Below are 26,570 nucleotides of genomic sequence, written 5' to 3'. Positions count from 1 at the left end.
TTTTTTAAAAGCTTCTAATGTATAATTTAGGAATGAAGCTCAGTAAAATAATAGAAAAAGATTCTCTAAACTTCCCTATAAAATTGATGCCACATCCCGTCATCATTTATTTACTACTGCCGGAGAAATATGTCTTACATACCATGTGAAACTAGTATTTCCGCAATGAATAATCAACGAAGTCATTTAAATTGTCAGAATATCTTTTAATAATAATAACTTTTTCATGCTTTGCAAAACGTTTCTCATTATTTAGAGGACCCATCACAATACATGATATGCACATGTAATTTAATTAATAGGTTCCTATTTACCTTTTCAGTGCACAATGCGAGTAACAGCAATAATATTTTCATTTATCTTGTTCATCTGATATCGAGTTAAAAAAAATAATCTGCGCAGAAAACTCGTGCGCATTCCAGACAAAAAAAATTGGAACATGAAATTATAATAATATAAAATAACTATAATAATGCCGCGGGGCAATGGTTGATAACAACTGGGCTATGGGATGCATTAAATTGTTTGCTGTAATAGGCGGAGCGTGGATGCGTTTTATCAGGCTACAGAATGCGCTTCAGATGAAACAAAAGGAGTTTCGTGGGCATGCCATGAAAAATAATTATAATTAATTAATTATTTTAGATCTTCTTTGTATTATAAAATATAAGTAACATCTACATAGGCCTAAATACTTCAGGAAAAATTTCTACTCTCTTGTATAATTTCACCAAGCTCCTCTATCTATTGCTAGTCATTCAGGTGAACTGGAGTCCTTAGTAATACTATCCAAATCACCGGAGTTTCTGCCTGTTGACTGAAAAGTGGACGCGTGATCTGCTAGAAATAGATCCACTGGGACTAGGAAATAGCAAAATATTTTATCAATAATACCCTCACTGTTCTGTCAGAAGACACTAATTCGAAAAAATGACATATTGAGTTAGTTATACCAAAATGTTCATTATTTCAAACATTACCGTCTGGAAACCTTCTTAATAAATAAAACAGTCTTTATTTTAAAGTCACCTTTTTTACGATTACTTAATAAACTCACATGATAGACTATTTCAAACATTTTAACAACTTCAAAGTCAAATTACTCAAAACTAGTATTCTCCAGTTAGTGTGTTCTGCTATAACAGAGACGATATTATCCTGTACCTGGACGGAGCATATTATGAATATTCTAGATTCCTAGAGTAGGTAGTGTTTTCTTTAATAACCATGCCCTTGCTTTTTCGTACAAGGTGGTTAAAAGAGTTAATTACATTTAGTCATTTATATATTCGCATTTATGGTGATATTGAAAAATTAGCTCGATTATAGTTTGTAGGTGAAATGTGCAGTCCATTTTATGTCTTTAATTTTCATTATGGCCAGAATTAAATATTTTGTGTGGTGTTCTTGTGTTGTGTTGTTGTTTAGTATTTAGTGAAGTATTTATAACACCCTATCCTTTTTATAATTACCCGTAAAGCTCTTGGATAACACACTATTTTTTTTTTATCTAAACGCCACTTTGTTGGTTTTTTAACACTTTTATTTCGTTTTTTCCACTCCTATCTCAAAATCTCTTTAATTTAAATCGATTATGTTCTTATATACATCGAAATTTCTACAGATACATCATTTTCAAAATCGTGTTTCCAAATAAGTACTTACTTCTATACTTCTTATAATTTTCCGTCAAACTGTCACAAAGTAATTGTAATGTAATTTAATACTATCTATTTACTATATTTGCGCACTGTAAGCATTTGTCAAACTACTATGAGAGTATGATTTGTTTTCTTTCATGACCTGATTAAAATAAATGATTCTTTTATTTTCGTGACAATTTAATTTTCAAATTTAGAATTTGCGTTTCCTTGCTTAATAAGTCTTCTCCCTGTCTCACTCTCTCTTAGACATTTTAATAGTATGTGGTCTCTCATGCGTTACAGATAATTCCAGACGAATATCTATATATAAAGTAATTACTTATACTAGCCATATTAATAAATTTGGTACAAATCTATAATTTCAATACAGCATACAGAAAACAAAAAAAAACATTACATTAAGAAATTTTTTAACATTATAAATATTATATTGGCGATGTCGTGATTGAAATAAATTATCCAATCTTAAATTTGTAAAATAACTTTTTTAAATTGTTATTTTAATAATTATATACGCTACTGTACAAGTGCAGGCTCTCGTACCGCGGTGGCCTAAACGGAAAATGACAGGCCATTACAAGCAATTTGAGGGCATCAAATCCCGCGCGTACCTCGGTAGCCACGGCTTCATATGCCATGTAAAATGCACTTATGCATTTAAAAAGAGTGCATTGATGGCGTAAACGGTGTTATTTTTTATAATTGAATGCGTTCAATTGGCGTCGTTAAGGCCGCCGGTGTTTTGTCAGTATTATTTTAAACATGCGATCGAAGCATTTACCATATTGCAATACTACTTATCAAAAATTTTAAAATTAATATCGAATTACGTACTTAAACAAAAAATACTTTGATTATTTATTCTTAATAAAAATATATATGAATGCAAAATAAATTTGCAATTTTATAGAAAATCATCTTGAAAATATATATAATAGTATATACCAATACATTATTTGGTTTCTTCATATGAATACGTGTATTAAATAAGGCTCTAAGTACCAAAAAGTAGTATTACCTGTATTTACAAAATGCCGAGTCATTGCAGTAAAATTTCATGAAGCAGACCTTTTGAAAAATGTAGTTTTACAGTGTGAAGCAATCACGGCAGCTTCTATAATTTTAGGTATTAAGAACTCGCAAGTGTCAACACACCATCGTCAGCTATTTTATATTAAATGCCGTTGACCACTACAGTGCTACTTACACCATTATAAATAAAACACGCCAACGGACTTACAACGTCGACAGGTTTAATTATTTTGCTGTATTTTTTTGACTTGCTTGAGGCACTTAGACTGTAGTTGAAGTTATTGGCGTTGGTATGTAGAACATTTTTCTATAAAAATGACAGTTTTTATTATTTTGGTACTTAGCGCCTTAATTAATACACGTATTCAATTATTATATTTTTCACTAATTATTACCGTTTTATAAAATAGTTTTAACTTATTATGTTATGTTAGAATAACTTTTACCTAGTTAAAACCAATTTATATCTGTGAGTAATTAAATTATAAATATGCTCTTTAATGATCACTATCCTACATCTCCATACACAGTCTACTATTTGAAAGTTTCAAATTCAAATTAACGAAAGCTTGAGTCACTACTTTTAATGAATTTTTTTGAAAAAAACCACAGTGTATCTTCTCAAACATTTTCCATTTATGGAAGAATAGAAAAAAACATAACTATTTGTTTCAAAACATTCCATATACCTACCAACAAAGACTTGTTTATAATACTACTTCCAAACACTTGTATACAATGTTCATTCGTTCACGCATATATGTGTCACTACATTTCAAAATCAGCCAAGTCCACCTTTAGGTATTTTTGACTTTTTTGTGAATTGCTGAAGAACTATTGCTTTCCAACATTTCTGCATTATAAAAATGTGGAATTTATTAATTTTAAATATTCTATACTCGAAATAATATAAACTTTCACCCTTGTGACTGTGTATTTGAGAAATCAAAAAAAAGTTTTTCTCCTATTCATCTATTATGGACTTGGCTGATTTTGAAATCCAGCGCACATATTATATATCTTGATATGAATTATGCATGAAGATGGCATTCTAAATCTAAACAATCTAACTTCATAAAATAAAACTAATTTTCGTCAAAATTTAATGTACCTACCTACTTTGCGGAATTTTTGATTAGCAACCTCGATACAGGACCAGAAAAACTTTAAAAATAAGCTCTGATATAGGACCAATAATCTGTACATTTAGTGGCCACTTTTTAAATAGCAAATATCTAGTAAATAAAACGAAATATTATCGAATAAGTGTAGTAATATAAATATTTGATCTAGGTAGATCTAGGATCTAGGTTTGCCTTGAAATATCAATAAAATGAAAACAGTATTTGTATGTTTTTTTTAATATCTTTCTACTACCTACAATCATTGATTCTTTTTCCTGATTCGCTAAGGAATTAAATGACAGAAACATTAATTATATTGAAATGATTTTATGGTGGGAATGTTCATCAGTATAAATAGTACCTACATTTATAATAAGGGTGCATATTATGTCATAATCACGTTCAAGTCGTTGACTTATTCTGTGTGTTTACCTTAATATTAAAAATTTATAAACATAGCCTAAAATAAATTAATAAGATCATGGTGAACCTACCAATTTTATTTTTTTATAGACGTTATATACCTATATATATATAAACCTCTTTCAAATACATAATAATACGTAATATAAATCACAATGTTTTAGCCTCGTAAAAACTTTTAATAACAAACCAATTAGAAATTATCGTAGAAAAAAATCACATAATTACACCGCGTAAACCTTTATTGCAGATAATTTAAAATTATAGCTTTTATGCATGCACTCAAAACATTACATTACTTAATTTACTATAATCATAGATTCTGCAATATTATTTAACTATGTAGGTTAATTTAGCGTCCACTGCAAAGGAAAGACTAGTGGCAAAACGCTTACATGATATTATACACTTTGTTAAACTAACTTATTCTGAACCCTATACATAGATTACTTCTTAGAAAAACAATCAATAACATGGAAACTTCGCTTTTGGCAATCAAAATTATTGCCATTTTTTAAATTACGATTTTTCGAAAATAATTATTATATTTTTTTAATTTACTCACATAGTGTTGACACTTATAGCAGTGGACTGTATTTTGAGGATGCTGGTGGATTATGGATCTAGGGGGGGGGTTTACTCAGGATCCCAGACACTTTTACTGATCTTGTGACAATAATAAACAAGTATTTGAGATAGGTGGGGAAATAAAGAATGACGGCCAATATAATTGGCCCAATCACATAGAATACTAAAAGTATGAAAGCTGCACGATATAAATTGATTTGTTAAGAATTAATAGTAAAATAAATTTAATTATCGGTTACTTTATCAGTATTTTAATTGAATACATTCACGCACAACGGATAACGTATCCCCAGAATGTAGGCAATATGTACAACTCGAATTGCTAAACAGTATAGCAATACTACGTCGGTTGGCGCACGCGTATCAAACTGGTTTCAATAGTTTGAATATTATGTATAATTTTTAATATTTACTAGTCTTTCATGCTAGCGTGAATAATCGGTAGTCAACACGATCTTATTTGTCATAAAGAAGTAAACAACATTCTACTCTTAAACTATGTTTACTTGATTTCTGTTTATAACGATGGCCGCGTGGCTTAAGCGCCGGTCTATAGTGTCGAGGGTCCCAGGTTTGAATCCTGGCTTTGGCAAGTACACATATTGTTTTTCAATTTGTGTATGAGTCAGAGTATGGACTTAATAGGTTGAGAAAGTGGCTGACATCCATTTTTCGTAAAAATAAAATCTGTTAATACAAACCTCCACTCTGTGGAGCCCCATATGATCCTATTAGGATCGGACATGGTCGAAAGAAAGAAGAAGAATTATAGCAGCTGTTAATTTTGTCTCAATTTTACCGCTAGAGCAGCCACTTGTTTGGTCCGTTATGCTTTATGTTTATGGGATTTGGCCCGAGAACGATCGCATTCATAGCCGATTTAAATCTCGACTCCAGTATAGAGTATATAAATGAAGAAATCAGTGTAAATGTGTCTTAACTGGGTTTTTGCCATTCTTCCTCAACCTATTAAGTACTTACAGTATCGAAAGTAGTAACATACTAAGTATTTAAAGCTGTCTTGAGGTTCTGACCGTTGCCGATCAAAGTCAAAGATTTATCTAGCTTATTATGTTGCTACACTGAATATTTTCAGATAAATATTATTATATAAAAATTCTCAATCACTGCACAGACTTCGTTTTATAGTGATTATTATCAACAGCAGATATAATCATACAAAAATTAACTAAATTTTTTATGGGTAATTCACTTGACATTTTTTTTCAGTATTAACGTAATTAATAAATAAAATTGTTCTCTTGTTAAACAATGCACACATCTAATAATGCTCATTATATTTTTTCATGCCACTCACGTCTCATGAAATCCATAATACAATATCAAAATTAAAACCATAATATTTTTTTAGACTTTAATTAAATGTTTAAAACAATAATTTAGTTTTTAATTAAACTGTTTTTCGTATTCAACGAAGAATAATACAATATATTTAATAATGTATCATTCATTATTGAATATATTATTTAATTTAGTTATTGCCAGTTTTTTCTTATTTTTAAAAATTTTCAATATACTTATATTACTTACATAAGTTTTGATACTGGTTTTCCTGTAATTAGAAAAATTGCTAAGGTCTATAAGTGATCGCTATTATGAAGCCATTATGGTTAATCTAGATTCTAGAGCTAGTATTCAATATGTAGAGCGAATGGATAACAACCATGCATCGTTAAAATACTTTTAATATAACTTTCACTCTGTTATATTATGCTGTTGGTTTTTTTTTTAAATTTATAACTAAAAAATAAAAAAAATCTTTTAGAGAGAAAAATACCGATTATCATGATTATCATTTATATATTTTATATATCTACATACTGTAATAGTTACCAGAAAACCATTTAATGGCGGACGATGCCTGATAAGAATGTACACAATCCCTTAGGAATTGTACAACTAAACTACATTACTCTCATTTATAAGCCATTCTATAGTCAGTCGTGTATCCTTTGGGCTTAACGTTATTTTTTGAGGTATGGCATCGCAGTGCGAGAGGAGCGATCGCCCGCGGCGGGGCGCAAAAAACCAATTATGGCTACAAACTAATCAGACGGCAATATCGCATTACATTAATTAAATGTCTACAAAGGCTTAAAGTGCTCAGGGGCGCATTGGAATTAAATTTATTACTTACGTTTATTTAGCAATTGCGTAATTTAATATGCTCCGATTTCTTGAATACTGTTTTTTACGCGCTTAATTTAAAGGTCAAGTTTGAATTTTACATTACCTACCCACTATTTTTTAAATATAAGTAACTACAACAGCTATCAAAATAAATTAAACCATGTGATTAATTATAAACGAATCATTACTGCGTGCATATTTACATCAGCGTATTAACTTGTGAGTATAATGAGATGCACGTCACGTACTATCACGTGACGTCACAGTAAGCTGCCGCTACGGGAAAAATGTGTAATATCATTTTTCTTGGTGTTTAAAATGTTAGCAGACTGATGCTCCTATCCTGTAGCACATTTTGAACCTTTGAATGAATATTGTTAGTTAGCAAAATCTGTCAAAATCACCAGAACAAGAAAGAGGTCACCTCACGCGTATCGCACTGCATCAACACCCGCATGACTCAATGACCGTTTTTCATTATTTTCTACATGCCTACACATTTTCGAATCATGTCAAAATCGCGTGTTTTTTGGTTTTAGCGGTTGACGCTATGTATTTTATATAAGAATTTTGTCTTTTACCTATGGTCTGCAGATTGTAATATATTATCTATGGATGGAATATCGCAAGTAGGTAATGTTAACGTACGCACATGTACAAACTGTTGAAATCAATTGAAATTGGCATGAATAATGAATAATAATTCAAAATACTTATACATTAAAGTTGGCACTCTCCATCATTAAATTTACAGAGACGGTGATCGTTCAAAATATTCTGCAAAATAACGAAACCATAGACTAAATTTATAGTCGTGACAGCGTCACAGTACGCCACTTGTATCTCAATATAGTCACAACTTTACGCTTCTGGCTGGGAGCATATTAGTATTATGGCTAGCAGAATGCTAGTCTATTTATTCGGTTCCACGTTTAGTTACCCAAACCTTGTTCGGCAGTTTTGTATTAGCCTTTGTTACTTACTACATTTCTTAATTTCGCCTCTACGTTTTCCTCTCTCCCTTGGTTAATGTGCATGGTGACCTAAGTCTTGAGTAACAGCTCCTGAGACATTTCTAGTCACAAAAAATACTGATGCTTTACACCCAAACGAAGGGTCCGGTGGTATATCTACCTGATTAAGACCAGGTGTAGTGCAGCCTGTTGTGTTTTGGTAGGGCCATTAACTTCAATGTCCAAATCATTTCTGTATTTTGTGGTTATATTAAGTGGACGTTCTGTGCACTCAGTCTAATTAAAATAATAAAACAACAAGGACAAATACATCTAATATCCGTTTATTGTAAATTGTAAATAATGAGGTTTTATAATTTACTATCTAGTCATTGATAATATTTTTTCTTTACAGGTGCAAGCGACATCAAATTGGCCGTAAGCAGGGGCGCCGGTGGGAACGGGGGCGTCGGAGGTGTGGCCCCTCCACGCGAGTGCGCCTCTTGTGGGAAGGTCATCACGGAGCGATTCCTTCTGAAGGCGCTGGACCTCTACTGGCATGAGGACTGCCTCAAGTGTGGCTGTTGCGACGCGAGACTCGGGGAGGTTGGATCTACGCTATACACGAAAGCAGATCTTATACTATGTAAAAGAGATTACCTTAGGTGAGTTTCAAATGAGAATATAAATTGCACAATTTGATTAAGTAGCATGCCGCTAATTCAATAATAATATATTGATACCTAAAGAAACAACTCAACATTTTAACTTTTGTAGTTAATAATGCCATTCGACGATGAAAGGCCCTTTCTTTACAATTCAACAAAAAAAATAATCAGAAATATATTTTTTTCAATGGGAATAACCCTTTATGGGATTAATCATTAAATCTACAGTCGCACTCGGTTATTACGATCACAGATATAGCGAGATCTCGGATGTAACGAGGAAACATTCGTTGACCTTTTAGTTTATGATTTTATTCGTACATTTATTCACTTTTATAACGTGCTACTAATCGGTTATACCGAGCTAAAATATGGTCATAAATTTTCTTAAAACTGTTAATGTGTCGATCGTTTAAAAACATTTCGACCCTAAGCAATAAAAACCGATCGGAGAGGATGCCGCTGAAATCGGATTACGCTTATGACACTGGTTAAGTGTCTAACTACTTACCTAACTGGTGTTTTCGCCGACAATATTGAAAAAGTATACACGCATAATATTGTTGAAATTGCATGTAAAAAATCCAAGTCACTAGGTACCTACCAGCGTTCATTACGATAAACAACTTCTTTTGTAGTTTATGAATGCCATGCTTGTTGTGTATTTTTGTTTGAATTGCGATTTTTTGTGTTATATGACTGCTCATTTAAAAATACCTATTCTCTAATTATAATGAGTAACTCTTATCACGAGCAAATTCAGTCGGTCCCATCTTCCTCGTTCGAACCAAGTTCGACTGTATTATAAACGGGAAAGCCTGTGCTGATTATTTGTTAAACTGTAAAATTCAACTGTGCATTGGTAAGTTCATGTGAACCAAATAAAATATAAACACATTTACCTAAAAAAGTCGTGGCTTTACCATTGAAATGAGAATATGTGCAAAATTTTCAAATAGTATCTTAGAACAAGGTATTTTGAGTTTTTCCCTATAGAAGTTGGGTATCGATATGTTAACCCCAGGGTATAAAAAAGTAAAGGAAGATGGTTTTCTTCTAGGCTTGCATTAATTTATTAATAAGATTGAATAATCGTAAAATTCAGTCGGCATAGACCGATATTTTGAAACCAGTTTTGGTGTAGCCTTGCCCAGATGGCGCGATTCGACTCGCACTTAAAAACTCGCGCGCATTCCAGGTACATATAACCTCATTGTACAGTCCACATACAATCGCCGCGTGTCACTTCTCGCGCGCGTTCGAGGTACATGTGACTTCATTGAGCCGTCCACATACACTCGCAACATATCGCGGCGAAACACTCGTTGTCTAGACAAGCTCATTGGACTTAATAACAGCCAGACCATAAACTATAAGAAATAATTAGTTAGCTACCTAAATGTCATTAAATATTACTAATATTGAATGCGCGTTTCATTTAAGTGATCGTTTAAAATATATTTAATTGTATCCCATATTTCTACTCACTCGAGAATTTTACCTTGATAAAGCAACATTCAGAAAGTAACCTGCTTCCCTGAATTTTAAAATTCTGTTTATAAGGTTATTGTTGGACAATCAGACATTTATCGATAATTAATATCTTGAGATAAAATGTTGGTGACCAAAGAATTATTGTTGACAGTTGACTTGAAACATCAAATTAATATTACACACAGGTTACGTATTTTGGTAAATATGTTATGCAAAGGATTTTTATTACTGTTTTATAAATTGATTAAATTTTGATGAATTTTCTCTAAGCTACGAATATGAGGGTTGAACCAAGGTTGATCCTCATTTGAGGCGCCTAATTTCAAAAAGCGATAAGTCCACATTTGGTCAAAATCGAGAAAAAAATACGCACGTATTCTTTGTATAATTTTACACAATATGTATTAATCTATAAATTCCAAAACGCGACATAACCCTACGAAAAAAAATATTTTAAATCTCGATTTATTACAAAAAGCGCCAAGTCCGTGTTTCATATTATTTAAAGCTTGGTTGATTTCGCGCGTGTTTAAGTCAACCAATAAAGGAACATTCAATATTGAAAAGGGCGTCTTCCATGCTGTAGCATCTGGTAAACTCATGACAGTGCCACGGAAATATGTGCCTTATGCGGAGTAAATTAAAAAGTGAGGTACAAATAGCGATACGTCCAATTTTATTTTGCTTATATTTATTACATTTAAGAGTTTATCGGCTGAAACAAATTGCCATTTGGGTCTAATTTCGACATAGAATACAACGGAAAAAATAATCTCACGTTAAAACAAATAATTGAAGCTTGAAACATAAAAACGCTGTTTCCCGAATATATGGAATTGTGGACTTGTCGCTTTTTGTAATTAGACGCCTCATTTTATTCTCAGCATTTTTTTCATCTCGGTGTAGTTTTGGTTAATAGTTCACACATTACACAGTAATAAAATTTTCTAATAAATTTCCAATGCAACATAAGTCACCTTTTTCTAGGCTTTCAATACATAAGCTTTAATATGTCCGTATCAGAATGTTGTATTCAGCGTTATGGTTTTAGCATTTTTTCGTACTAATAACAACTTTATTTCTATTACTTTTTCCGAGCTTTATCAACTTAACTTATTTTTTTAATCATTATAGTTAATACGCATAGATAAATATTAGGCAACATAATAAAATACGTATGCTACAGTTTATTATACGATAATTTATTTTAGGGGGTCGTTGAGCCAAATCGGCATCTTTTTATAACATCTTCATATTTATATGATTTTCATGTTACCAATTTTTTAAGTTGTCAACTCGAGTCAGGCTATTACTTAAAGGACGAAAACAAAAACATACATCGATACTTGTAAGTCTTCAGTATCACTATTTGATCTTCATTTCGGTGTCGATTTTGGTCACCCACCGGATATTATGTATCCATGCATACATTATTCTGTAATATTAGTCGAAACTTTACATAAAAAAGTAAGAACCTTATAAAATATTTAATACAATTATTTAAAAATAATAAAATAAAAAGCCTTTTTATTTCTTACAAACAATAGTAAATGTCAGTTAAATGACTATATCTACTTATTTTATAGTTTATATAATTTTTTTTTGTATATTACATATATATATATTAAGATTTTATATTTTTGTATATAATACTATTAGATAATGTAAATGTAATGATAATATAAATTGAACAATGGTATGTAATTAGTTTGTTTGGTTTGTAAGAACCCCTCTTCGGGTGAAGGCCTCCTCCAAAGTGTTAATCTGTGGCCTCTCTGGTTTCTTTCTCCATACCCGTTTGATTTCGTAGCTAAGTATTCGTCTTGTCTGGGTTGGCCTATTTTTGCCTTTAGGTCGCCCATTATTATAAAAGTTTTATGTGCTTGGTAAATAGCTTTGTTTACATTTGTATAAAAAGTATCGATTTCTTCTTCTTTCGCTATTTCTGTGGGTGCGTATACTTGTATGAGAGATAATTCGTTTCCTTGTATTTTTAAATTCAATAGTGCTACTCTATCCGTTATACCTATGAAGTTTTCTATGTTGTTCTCTTGAGTTTTTATGTATTAAAAATCCGGCGCCATACTTTCCAGGTGTAAGTCATATGTGACGTCATGTCTGTGACATGTCTGTGTCATGATTGTCATATTCCTCTATCTTTGTTCCTTGACGTCTTTAATACAATTATCATAATTTAATAAATTGTTTCATTGCCGGTTTAGTAATAAACACGTGTTGGTACAGTCTTTTAGAACACGGAATCGCAATTTGAACAGATTTAACTTCATAAAAAATGGTAACGTAATGATTTGTATACCATCACAAAATGGGGTTGGGGTATTTTTCGTCTCACTTTGTCACAAAATCTTTTAACCCCCCCCCCCTCTCTCCACGGTCTAAATTATGTCACTCTTCGTTCGTTCAAAAGCAAATTCGTTAAAAGTAATGATATTGTTAAATAATTTCAAAATTATGTTTTCACTGAATATTTTATTCCAAGAAAAACAAAACATTTTGTAAGTTAGTTACGACATTTTTATATAACTCTTCCTTTTTCTATAAGTAAGTAAAAAGCCTTATTTCACCGCGCAGATATTATTTCTTTTTGACAAAAGTTCGTCCCTGTATACGATTGGATATATTTTTAATTAAGTTTCGAAGGTCGCATTATATGAGAAATCATGTTAACCCAGATGATTAGCGATTATCTCTCGTGAATCATGATAAACCTAATGCTTACCTGTACATATTATAATAATAATTATATATTTAATTAAAAACATATTATTATTATATTTGCACCGACTCGGACTGGAAATGCAACCAATCTCATTTTAAATTGTAATTAAATGATAATGTATTTGATTTGAAATCTAATTAATTATAAAAAAATAATTCAAAGCAGTCTATTCAACTATTAAATATTACTAACGACTGAAATTTACATATTTTTTCATTACCTATGGCAGTGGTTTCCAAACTTTATGTTACTACGCCTCCCTTTATAAAAAAATCTAATCTTGGCGCCGCCCCCTTTATTTCATTAAATAATACAAACACCTTTTTAAATAGTCAACAATGTATCTACTAATACAAAAAAAACAGAAATGAAAAAAAGGTTTTACTACTTAAATTAATTTGTTTTTCAGGATTTTATAGGACTGTTTTTTATATAGTTTATAACTAGCGGCCGTTTTATAAACTATGCATTTGCAAACTCCAAACCTGTGACTACATTAATTGTGTTTAACTTTTTGCGCCTCCCTTTGCAACACTCCGCGCCTTCCAGTTTGGAAATCGCTGACCTATGGAATTATTATTTAATTATAATCAATTATCACTATTAAAATATGTATTTTATGTGCAGAAAAATCATCTAAAAACAAGTTTTAGATATATATTTATATAATAAAGCAATCAGAGACTACATGACGTAAATTTGTTTGCGGTGAATTAATCTGGGGTTTTTCTATATCACAAGTCACGAGGATATTTTTTATAATATAATAATAGTCAGGTAAACATTTTGTTAAAAAGTAAAACAAATTTTAATTGCTAAAAGATTTCCGGAAGTATTACACAAAAAACTGTTGTTTGCGCCTATACCTTTATGTTATAAAAATATTACGGGTGTCCGACGAAATCCCGAATGGCCAAAATCCCGATGGCCGAAATCCTGAAAGCCGATATTCCTAAAGCCAAAACGTTTATTTATTTACGTATCCTATTTAAATAGTTACCTATCTAAAATGCATTAAATTATCATATTCAATTGGGTATAATGGTTATATAATGATATAATGAATTAAATGTAACGGATATGAATAAAACTTTCATCCGGAAGTGAATAGAATAAACTATGTGTTAATATATTTTCTCTTTTTTCTCAGGTTATTTGGAGTCACAGGAAATTGCGTGGCATGTAACAAAGTGATACCTGCTTTTGAAATGGTGATGAGAGCCAAAAGCTTCGTTTACCACTTAGAATGCTTTGCCTGCCAACAGTGTAATCATAGGTAAATATTCATAAAATCTAATTTTATGTATTTAGGTTCGTGGGCAGATGTTACAAATTACACTGAGAAGACAATAAGAAGATGCATCAGTCATGGCAACTATTTACTGTGCCAGTTTCGATTATAATCCGGTGCACCATCCGCTACCATTTTCCAATCCGAGATATCGGTCACTCACGCAGCATGGACCATGCCATCCAACTACCACAATTCAAGTTTCCCAACACTCTTCCTATCAGAAAATCCAAGGCATGAACATTGATATACTACTAGATGAGGAGTTCCCATACAAGTGTCATTTTAAAAATGTACCACAAAAGATATTACGAATATCGTCTTATAATATTTCCTTGTAGGTATAATGCATTAAGACCGTTGACATGGATTCCCGAATTTCACCCGTATTGCCCTGGCTGTAAAACTAAATTTGCGTTCTTGGAATAGTGAACCTAAGGATGGCTGCAACCCAAAGCAGACAGAACAAGTCGTCATGCGCTGACTATTAGTTAGAGTAAAATGCAAGCTAGATCGGGCTTACTCATAATAAACAGTAAGTTTTAACATTGGCCGAGTCGCTGAAAATCGGGCGTCATTTTAAGAAGCATATGATTCATCCAGTAGTATATCAATGGGCATGAACAAAAATGAACCATTGGTGCGAGTAAGAAAGCGTTCGGTACGCTTTTATTTCCCTCAATATGCGTTAGAGTAAGATAGAATTGATACAGCTGAATTAAATATTTTTTGTACACGTCGCCGGTAAATATTGAGTTGGATGACTACAGTCATTTAAAAACTTGCAAACACGTGTTGCTGAAATTTATTGTTTTTGTGTTAAATATAAATTTAGTGGTAATTATTTTTAGTTAATTTATGGTTAACTATGTTGTGTTTAAATTTGGTAGCCGTAGTGAGAAGCAACATAATAATAAAAAAAATAATTGAGGTTCTACTGTGCGTTATACGCAAGAAACATGGCTTCGTTTTTCCAAACAATATCCACTCTCTTTATATTATTACTATATTAATATTATTAGTATTAGGCATAAAGTCCACTAAAGCAGGCTTGCGGGGCGCTCGCGCATTTTCTATGTGAATCATCGAAAATACAACGTAATCAAATACGCCAGCGCACACTGGATTTGACGACGCCTTGTGCCCGCCTGCCCCATGAGTCACCGTTTTTCGCTTCTCAGCGATACGAATTAACGAAAATACAACGTAGTCCATTCATTGAACACGGCAAGCAAAATCACGCTCCTCGAAGCATCGTCGATAAACGGGCGAGAAGCCATTATATAAGAGCAGTGAACTCTTTGTTTAGTTATTGCGTGTCCGATATTAATTACAAGCCCCGAGAAATTTAATAATATTTTTATTGCTTTGTTATGAGAGACGCTGATAATAATAATTATTTTGTGCTCCTTGAGCCCCTTATTACATATGTGAAGGGTAATGCGCGGGTGGGAGGGGGCCTACTCAGTAGTGAGCGCACCGAACGCTTTTTTGGTGGGCTTTATGCCTTACATAATGTATGAATTAAAATTATACGAAATTATAATATGAGTAGGTACACCGAGTAACCTAATATACCCCATCTTTAGAAACTAAAACACAGCACCTATATAAAACCACTATTGCACGATTGTACTGCATAATAGCCCGTTTAAGCGTCAATTACATTGAGCTTTTTTATGAGCTGATTATTGGCAAATTTATAATCTGCCTGTAAATTCGCCCAGTGTAATCATCGAATAAGCTAATAAGCAGGTTGTAAACACTCCACCTAGAAAAGTTGAAAGCCGGTCAACTTTTCACACTACACGCCGGCGTGTGGGCTTACTGCGTCTGCGCAGTAGAGCGATGGTGGTGGAAAAACGAACTACTCATTTTGAAATTTATCTTTTTGACGTTTAATGGAAACATTGTTATGGAGCGTAGCGACCTCCCGGTAAAAAAACGAACTACGTTCCGTCAAAATCGCTCGCTGGCTTGTGGCTTATCAGCGAATGGAAAGTTTTGTGTGTAATCATCAAATCGCAGTAGCTGAACCGCCCGCTTTTAAATTCGCCAATAAACAGCTCGTAAAAAAGCTCAATGTAATTGACGCTTTAAACATTCACGGGTTTACTAAATTTTATCGCACCCATAACAAAAAAATGCACGTGTAAACACGTATTATTGTGCGAGTTGCAAGATTGCATGCTTGGATCAAAAAAATTCGCAGCTTTTGAATTTTCACGCGATAGTTGGAACTTGTGCAAAATCTGCGCCTACGTAGTAAGAACGTAAATGGTGAACCTGCCGGAAAAAATACTATACCGCGCAAAGCATTTTGACGATTACAAATCTTCAATCAATGACAACAGCGTGTCTCACTTACGCTTGAAGAATGAGATTGGCGAGACAGTCGCGTAAACAGTTATCACGATAATTTAATTTAGACACTATTGGAGCCAGTAAATCCATGCACTTGTACAAGTGCTATTATAATCCAATAACACATGCATAGTTTGCGTTTTCGCGTAACCAATAAAACCTTCGTCTACAATTGTGTCGCTGTAGTTACACAATAAACTGTAACGTAGCATGAGGTAACATATATTCTAATCTTTTTTCTTCTCCCAGGTTCTGTGTCGGTGATCGCTTCTACCTGTGTGATAACAAGATCCTCTGTGAATACGACTATGAGGAGAGGCTGGTGTTTGCGAACATGGCACACAATCCTTCCAGCCTCGCGCACGTCAGGCGGCAAGTAAGCGCTTTGCAGGTAATTTTATTATAAATTAACCAGTTTTGCAAATAGTTGACTTGCAATAATTGATGATATAACATGGTCAAGATTACACAAGCATACAAGTCAATCATAAATCAATTTTAAGTCAAACACGTATTTTCTTTTATGGTGTTTTCTATCCATTATACATATTAATTAAGATAAAATACAATAATTTATTAGAATCTACTAGATCCACTTATTTTAATTTTAGTCTGGACTAGTTTCGTCCGTTTCAAAGAGGCATTGTCAAAATAAGAGAAACTAAATACATTTTACGTTTTATTTTTATTAATCAAACAATAATCAATATAAAATTAGTTACATATCCATTTTAAATACTACAAATTAGTTTTATAGACGATATCTACTTACTTCAGTTGACACACAATAATAATTATCAACGCTACAAAAATGAACGATTTCTGTATCAATACTTAAAGAAACGCGATTTTCTTCCACATTAACTCTAGTAATTCCTTTAGTATCTACAAGTAAGTTAAAATCAGTTTCACGTTGAGCATAAATAATTGACATACGCTGTCGTATTCACTTGAATTTACCACAGTTCGGAATAACATTATTTGCGAACAATTACATCTAACAGAAACACTTTCTTATCGCATTTTTTATTTTTAAAATCTGTCTGCTGTGACGATAATATTTTAGTTTTACCATAACAACATAGATTTATCCGTATTATAAAATTCATCTTTTTAGTCATAGAGATAAGGATGTTTAATTTCTAATAACTATGTTTTTTTTTTATTCTAGTCCCCAAACGAAGCAGCGCGGCTGGGCGCCGCGGGGAGTAATGCAGCGGGCGCATACCACAACGTCGGCGTCGGTGGGAGCGGAGGGCCACCGGGGCCGATGGGACCCGCCGACAAGGACCTCATGATGGCCAGCGTGGCCGCAGACGATGCCTCCAGCGGCTACGGCAGCCCCGACGCGGATACGTGCGACAACCCGCGATGACAGCTGCATCACAACCCCCACAACCCCACCCTCCACAACCACCCCATCCCCAACAATAGTGTAAACAGTAATCATCACCTTAGCCACAATAGGGTGTGTAGTCCGCCACGGCACCCTGTCCTTGTGAATAATTCCTTACCGCCTCCCTGTTACGCGCCCTCTGCGGGATGTAAGCCTATCAGAAAGACAACGAGGAGCGATTTACCTGTAAGTATTTTTTTATTTATTTACTTTATCTTAACTTCACTCGGCCTCTGTATTTAAACTATCAATGGCCCTTTTGACTATTTTCCTTATACATAATTATAGTACATAAAATTCATTACAACGGTGTTAATGTGATAGCCACACATAATATTCAACTTTATAGGCGGTCCAGTACTCAGTACGATATGCCATGCCATCATATGGGCCTCTATAGACTGGAGGTTTGTATTAACAGATTTTGTTTTTACGAGAAATGGATGTCAACCACTTGCTCAACCTATTAGGTCCAGTCTTAGGCATAAAGCCCATTGACGCAGCGAGTGCGGCGCTCGCGCAAAATTTCTACAAGTGGCGAGTAAATCATCAAAAATACAACGTAATCAAATACGCCAGCGCCCACTGGACTTCACGATGCCTTGCGCCCCGCGTGCCGCATGAGTCACCATTTTTCGCTTCTCGGCGATACGATTTAATGAAAATACAAAGAAGTCCATTCATTGAACACGGCTACCAAAATTACGCTGCTTGAAGCCTCGTCGATCGACGGGCGAAAAGCAAATATTTAATTACAGAGAAGTCATTGTTTAATTTTATTGCGTGTTCAGTTTATCGCTGGTTGAATAATGTCGTCGTAAATATTAATGACAAGCCCCGAAATAATATAATTTTTTTATTGCTTTGTTATGAGAGACACTGTAAAAATAATTATTTTGTGCTGCTGCTTGGGCCGCTTATCACATAGGTGAAGGGTAATGCGCGGGAAGAGACGTGTGATTATGGTTATGAATAAACACTGCATTCGCCGACTTCGCCCGCTCGACGCGTTCTATGAGCGCTATCGCTTAGTTCTATGAAAACAAATATGTATGACTAATAAAGTTAAGTGTATACCATTCTTGTCGAATCATAACAGCCCATTGACATGTGTCAATTAAAAAACAATCATTTTTATTCTTAAGTAGATATTCATATAGGTAATTGGTAACAATTAATAAATATTGAGTATCTATTGTTCAGAGAACTATGATTATTGTTATTTCTGAGTAGGTATATCTGATATTATTATATCTTTAAGCAGAATTGAATTAATTTTCAGTTAATTCTGTTTTGTATGTTTCGGAAAAAAATCGTTAAAAGTAATATTTACTACTCACTATTAATTATTGGTTGCTAAGTGGGTCCTAGCAACTAAATTAATAATATATACGTGCGTTACTATGGAAATCAATATGAAATGTCAAAATGACATTTCAGTATTCTATATTTATTCAGTATTTCTATCAAGTACAACAAAAAGTATTTATTAATACATAGAATTGTCAAGTTTATATGATTCAACAGAAAATTTAAAAACGTGGTATATAAAAAGTTATTTTTATCTTGTAATTGTTTTTAATTTATTTTCATTGTATTATAAAACTCATGTTTATATTAGTAAATAAAATGCTGTTTGAATTTTTGAAATATAACAATTCTGATACATTCTCATGTAGTTAAAGACTACCTCAAAATTACGATATCAAAATATCTTTTAACAGTTAACCACATTAAAGTAATTAAACAATTATTAATTTGCATAAGTCTTATCTTTCGTAAATACTACTTGCCTGATATATAAATAATAGTGTGGTAAAAATATTCTGTTATTTTTATGCATTTTTTTAATTAAACAAAGATACACAATATGTTTGAAAAGAATAGCTACTAAATATATATATATATCCGTAAATTCGCAAAGATATCTACTCTTGATTAAATACAACCCGAGTATAAAACAATAGAAAAAAACGAAAACAATAAAATTCCACCTCGTCTAATGGCTTAATTCCATTGTTTTGTTGCAGATTAAGCCACATTAAAGGATCTACACAACGAGCTACACATAGAAACCAATTTCTTTCGCAACTTCTCTGCAATGAAAATAAATGACAATCTTCATTTTCTTCGAAGTAAAATTCCTGTTATATCGAAATTCCACTTCCCAGTAAGGATTTTGATACTTTTCTTACGCTATAATATACTTACGGCATGTCCTAAAGGAGCTATCAATGTTAAATTTGATTTTTTTTATAATATGTATTGACGAAACATGTGTGCATCTTTTTCTTCCGATTCCCTGCAACCTGAAATCTTTCTCCATCTCCTTACACTTTATTTTACTGATTTCAACTCTTATCCACTTCATAATCAGTATTATCAACTGTCGCTGACAAAAATATATCAGACAAGACGAGAAAATAAGCTATTGATAGAAAAAAATATGGGAGTCAACAACCCCATGCCTTGTCAGCAAACGCTGCGGAATTGCAGCAATCCGACTGTCAGCGCATTACCCAATTATCGTATGACATTTAATCTACCGCAAATTTTTAAATTTTGACCTACATCAATGATAGATTACTTCAATATTTATTTTCAGCATTATTACTCTCTATCATTGCTCCTCGGACTGAGCATATCTCGCAGCGTATTACCTGGTACTATTTAACTATCACACCTGTCATTGTACTTATTTCTTCGGAACCACCAGTCTTTCATCCAGAACACCTAACTCCAAATATATTTTCTCATGCAATTAATAAGCCATAGAACTAAAAATAATAAATATCATATTATATTACATTCCTTGTATTGTTAAGATATATTATCCAAAAGACCAGACTACTTATTTTCAAGCAAATCTTGTATGAGAAATTTTAAGCTGTTTGCGGTGTCAAAATTTCTGTATTTAACGTCATCTGCCATATGCGTATTTTTTAACAAACTAAATCTGTCAAAACGTAACGATATCCCTATATACCACACATCAATATGTACACCATTATTTAAACCCTCCGTATATTTCAAACGTAGCATGTGAGATGTCTCACGTATCGTCCTTTTGTTTTATGTCAATAAACAATCAAAACTTTTCACATCGGTAACTTCAACCCACAACATTCTTAACCAAAGTCAATAATGCGACATTTCAAGTCAATTTGCTTATTTTTGGTGCAACCAGTATTAAACCGGTAACATTGATACGTGATTTAAAAGTATTTCAATCGTACGATAAGACCAAAGTTTACCTTATTATATCCAGAATTTTTATAAAAATATAATATTAACCTATTTTGCAAGCAATAAATAAATAAAGCTGTCATACGTATGGTCTGTATTTAATATATACGTTTATATTAAGCATTATTACATGACCTATGAGTTCTAGATGAATTCAAACCATAATTACTGTTTTTTTTTGTTATACTTAATAATCAGCAATATAATACAATTTTATTTCCATATTTTTATCATCGAGCTTGATTCGTTTGCTGACTTGATTTACTTAGGTATACTGATTTCCCATGTTTTAACCTATACAAATCAACACAACACATTTTGTACAACTTTACAAAAATACTGACAAATATTTCACTATTTTTTTCTTACCTTTAATAGCTAAAAGATAGGTTCTAATTCCACGGTAAGACTTTGCAAAACGCTTACTTTTGTGGCTTATTTAGGACATGCCAAAGCTGTACTGTATTAATTACTAAAATTCTTTGACCGAGTCAGTTATTTCATTATATTGGCTGAGACATACTTTGTTCTCCGGTAAACGTTTTATGTACCTGATTTTTTTTATTTCTAAATTGTTAACATACCTACACACTCACAGATTTGATCTGATCTAGAAAAGTAATTTTATATTTGTACACTTGCTGATAAATTAAAGATTGTTCGAAATAAATACCTAAATAGAAAGCGAATATAAATTATGTTTTATGAAAAGATATTTTTAAATCTAGGGTGCCTACCCTCATTAAAACAAGAATTAATATCCCTTATCTACCTACATGAGAGAAATATCACAAGTGGGACAGCGTGGATATTTCAGCTATATGATACCCTAATTCGGGTCGAGAACATATAGGAAAAAATCGTTTTGATCGGTAAATTCAAAATTAAGTAAATTCTTTTTTATTAAACTAAATTTTGTTTTATTTTGCATTATGGCTAATTTAAAAATTGACAGCACCTGTCAATAACCACCATCTAAATGAAGATGATCTTATTATGAATATTATAGAGAACCAAAAAATGGCATTACTCCATATTGTTTTTTATTCATATTTTTTATTACCTAATATGCTCGATCTACAAATATGTTTAATTGAATCACCCAAAGCCAGTACAAAGTTAAATACTACGTATGGGTTTTAATATTGATTGAATGATAAGATAAGTGATAATATGAATGATTTTATTTGACGTTGGGATATCTATTATACTGTGAAAACAAACCACATGAATACGTCCATTCTGAAAATTTTGAACAATCTTTGGTTTACCAGCAGTTAATCGATTTAAAACAATGGTTGTGGAACACTGTTTTGTGAAATGGTTGAAAAAATTAATGCATCCTATAAATAATATAAACAATATTAAAACACTTCAAATTCCTCTCGATTCTCGAAATCTCGCAATATATTGTAGATAATATTTCCTCGAGACCTTATGTATACGATATATAAAAAAAAACTATGTATGTAATAATTATGTAAATACTTTGTATAGTTCGTAAGATTGTAATTAAAAAAAACCAAAGTAATCGAAATTATTTATAATGAAAAAAGCTATTTGCAGAACAAGTTGTTTGCTTCGCAGATTTGAATAAATTAAGGGCTTTGTGAAATAAAACCCCTTTTATTATTATAAAAAATATAAATGTAACTTATTGAATTTGATTGAATAAGACATTGTAATTATTTTTAGTCGCCCGCGATTTTTTTGTTGAATTTTTTATGCTTCCCATTTTCGAAAATGTGAAATCAAAAACAAAATTGTTTTTATTTTTAAGTTTTATTATGACGATTAATAATTATTATTACATTATTATTCGAACGATAAATTTATATTTGTTCAATGATTATTTGTAAATAAAGTTTTATTTATTTAATGATTACTATATTTGTTTTATTTCCGAATTTCCATTGATTCTTCTTCATCTTCATGGGGTGCCATCTTCTATCGAAGATTGGCGATCTACCTAGCTTATACCTACAATTATGTTGCCATCTACCTTACCCTGCATTATTAGTTGGAGTAAATCATACTTCTCATTGCGGAAAATATGGCCGAAGTGTGAAGCTTTCCTAAGTTTAATTTGTCTTGTTTTATTGTCTCATCTTAAAATCTCCTCATTGGTATTGTGATCAGCAAATGATATCTTCATGGTATACCGATACAACCACATTTCGTTAGTCTATAGTTTTCGTAGCCAGGCTTCTACCTCGTAGGCAAATGCGGGTACAAGTACTCCGACCATAGAGGTATTAAATAAAAAATAGGGGCAAGGAATCGGCTTTCTCATACAACTGAATGAAACAGGCCAACAATAGCCGACAATTTACGAGAAATAGCGACGCGATAAAAAAAAATGCAGGGCATCACGGAGGATTTACTTTGGCCATTATAACATACCTATATAATATAATGTTAACGTGGATATTTTGCCGCAAATTGATTACCAGCCTGCCTCACCATACTTTTTCACCATGCTTTAGACTTTATAGACTCCGACCTATATCTCGATTGCAGAAAGGATTTTTTCTAATTGATTCTTGCCATCACAATCCTGAGCTTGATCTCTTGGTCTGGACTCCAGTATTCTGTATAGGTCGACTTAGCCTTAAGTCCTGCTTTGCAATTATTTAGTAAGTAAAGTAGGCAGTACCGAAATATTAAATGTACTATTAGTAAACTGTAAGAGTGATAAATAAATTTCAATGGTAACAGTTATAAAAACTGCACAGCACAAATTGAATAATTATAAATCAAGAGTAATAATTTATATAAAATAAACCATAATAATATCGTGGGTACGAATATCAAGTTTGGCAAATTCACATTTAAGTATAGAACTTATTCCTACCAGGTAACTGAAATAGGTACCTAATGTGTAAGGAGAATCAGGCAACCGATCTCGAGTAAGGAAAAATACGAGGTAAATTTATTAACATCGCCAAAAGGTGTCGTCCCCTAAGTCTAAAATTCCAGGTGACCTTTAAGAGACCGGAATAATTATTATCGGGACAGTCTCATAGAAATATGAACAAGGTTGATTACGGAGACAGCAAATTACGGAGACAGAAAAATATAATTAATCATTTTACTAGATATATTTTTAAAATATATTTTAATATCCACATAATTATGCTGCGCCCCTGTGACTTTTTCCTGCTGAGAAGGGGTGCATTGTGGGAATTAAACGTCCATAGGTAGGTAAGTATGTTATTGTTTCATACTAACCCTTCTTCCTGTATTCACGGCGTTATGTTTTCACTCACCCCCCCCCCCCCAACCCCATTCAGACTTTCTTTCACTCCTTCAATTCATTTTTCCTTTATTAAAAAAACCGACACAACGTCTACGATAAAATTTAAAAGTTTTTTTTTTCATATATATTTTACGCGGAGCGGAGGCAAATGTCACGCCTTAGTTGAAAATAGGGGGGGGTTAAAAGTAGTAGGGGGGATCGCGGATTTAATTAATTACAAAGTTTTTTGAAGTGCGAATCTCTTTATGGCTTAAGTGAGACTTTCCCACTCAACCGTCGGTTCATTTTAATACTCGCGCCTTTTATATTAAAAAACAAAGTTTTTTTATATATTTTTTTTACACGCGCGAAAGTTTTTTTTTGTTTTGAAAATGTAATGGGCAGATTTTCATTTTGTTCGCCCGCGCTAAAATGTCCACTTTATAACTTATAAATGGCGGATTGCAGACATAAAGTGAATAACTTATGATTTGCGGAGAGTGTAATAATGAAAATTCTTTATGTGTTTCACTAGGACAACGGCAAGTTGTAATGTAATCAAGTTTTCTGTTAGAAACTAGGGGAGATTACTCATGGTTTCCTTGTATGCAAATCACCTACCTACGCAAAAAAGTTTTGATAGAGTTGATGTTATATTAAATTTTTGAATATCACTTTTTATTAGCTTTCAAAGATGGCAACACTCAATATAGTCTCATTAAATGATATAATGTATTTAGTTACTAATTAATTAATTAAATTAACGCTTTAATTAAATTTGACTGCCCCAAACTCTTGAGTATGATCCATCTCGACATATAAAAAAATCCCGACCTATTTTACGTTGATTTTTATAAATCAAAATTTTCAATACCAAGGATTCAATATCTCTCTAATAGATGGGGTTTCACATAAGATGACCATGCGATAGCATTACATCAATGCGATGAAACACAATATAGGTAACTACCAGTACCACCCGGCGCTGCCCAGGAGTGGAATGGTTCAATATTTGAAAATAAAAATTCTATATATAATACTTAGAGTGAAAAGGATTGAATTTAAAAAAATATAATTTTAGAGATTTTTATTTTTAACATAATATAGTATATTTTTGTAAATGTATTGTATTTAAATGTCTTAATAAGTAGTACCTATATATTCAATTTATAATTTAAGGCTTTTCTATATAATATAAGATCCATAATATAAATATCCAATCCATCATTCCAGGGCTTTTCGATATACAATATTTGTGGCTTTTCCATTTGGTGCAAAAATATATACTACTCCCCACTCTTGATGCCGCTACATACAATTGTCCGTGAGTGAAGCATTCCGATCTAATGTGGCAGCACTTCGTCGCCCGCGCCGCGCCGGTTCGATTGGCTCCCTGCCGATTAGCGATTGTAATAACACAATTATTTGCATCTAACTTTGCCATTTGACCTCCGATTGAGCTGAAATAAACGTCAATATTTTTAAATATACACATTCTAGTGATATTTTTAATAAAAAATGTGGATTGCAACATTGACATCCGCGTTTCAAGGCCTTTTTCCGCAAAAATTGTAAAACTGTCCCCGGAGTGCAACGGGTTAAAACTGAAATTCGAGACCCTGACCACGCACTCCGGCTCGTTGGCTTCCGTCTACTGTCCAAATTTTGTCGTAAGCCGACTGCGCGTGTGGATTTTTATAAAGAAAAACCGACGCGACGGTACATAGTCACATCCAAATAATATATTCTTCAAATTATAGTATAGATACACGAATCACGCAAACAGAACGGCGGTCCCGCAACAATATTAAGAAATGTATTAACTTGAATCCAATGACATTATTAATGGACAACGCACTCAGTACAGTAGCTAGCAAGTAAATTCGCGCATAGCGACATTCGCACATGTATAGGTAGACGTCACGTGACAAAATTTCGCAATTTCCATTATGCGATATCACGCATCTGGAATTTATAGCAATATCACCTTTATTGTAATGGCGTTAGAACAGATTATGCCATTCGGCAGACCCGACAAAAAAAGTGAGTGTCATTTTTTTTCCAGATGCTTCGTCCATATTAATGTCATTGCTTGAATCATATACCAAAAGTATAATATACAACAGAAATCACTTAAAAACATTACTGTATTATTCAATATTATACAAATTATTCGACAACTTATAATCACTGTATGT

General features: G+C 32.6%; 1 protein-coding gene across 2 annotated transcripts in view; it reads left to right on the top strand.

Moving 5' to 3' along the window:
• Positions 1–22,914, top strand: part of LOC147063977 (LIM domain only protein 3-like) — a 250,523-nt gene extending 227,609 nt beyond the window's left edge. The window contains exons 3-7 of one of the 2 annotated variants that reach the window (XM_085958989.1): positions 8,351–8,600; positions 13,988–14,113; positions 16,742–16,868; positions 17,664–18,074; positions 19,919–22,914. In XM_085958989.1, the coding sequence (XP_085815115.1) occupies positions 8,351–8,600; positions 13,988–14,113; positions 16,742–16,868; positions 17,664–17,867 (707 nt within the window). In that variant the 3' untranslated portion in view covers positions 17,868–18,074; positions 19,919–22,914. Of the gene's footprint in view, positions 1–8,350; positions 8,601–13,987; positions 14,114–16,741; positions 16,884–17,663; positions 18,075–19,918 lie in introns of both variants that reach the window. The other variant, XM_085958988.1, reaches the window with a different exon arrangement.
• Positions 22,915–26,570: the final 3,656 nt, after the last annotated feature.

This window comes from Rhyacophila brunnea, unplaced genomic scaffold, assembly GCF_057557595.1.
Source record: "Rhyacophila brunnea isolate RB1 unplaced genomic scaffold, BYU_Rbru_1.0 scaffold_8, whole genome shotgun sequence".
NCBI lineage: Eukaryota > Metazoa > Arthropoda > Insecta > Trichoptera > Rhyacophilidae > Rhyacophila > Rhyacophila brunnea.
Note: the sequence above shows the minus strand (reverse complement) of the source record. Positions and strands in the feature narration are given on the sequence as shown.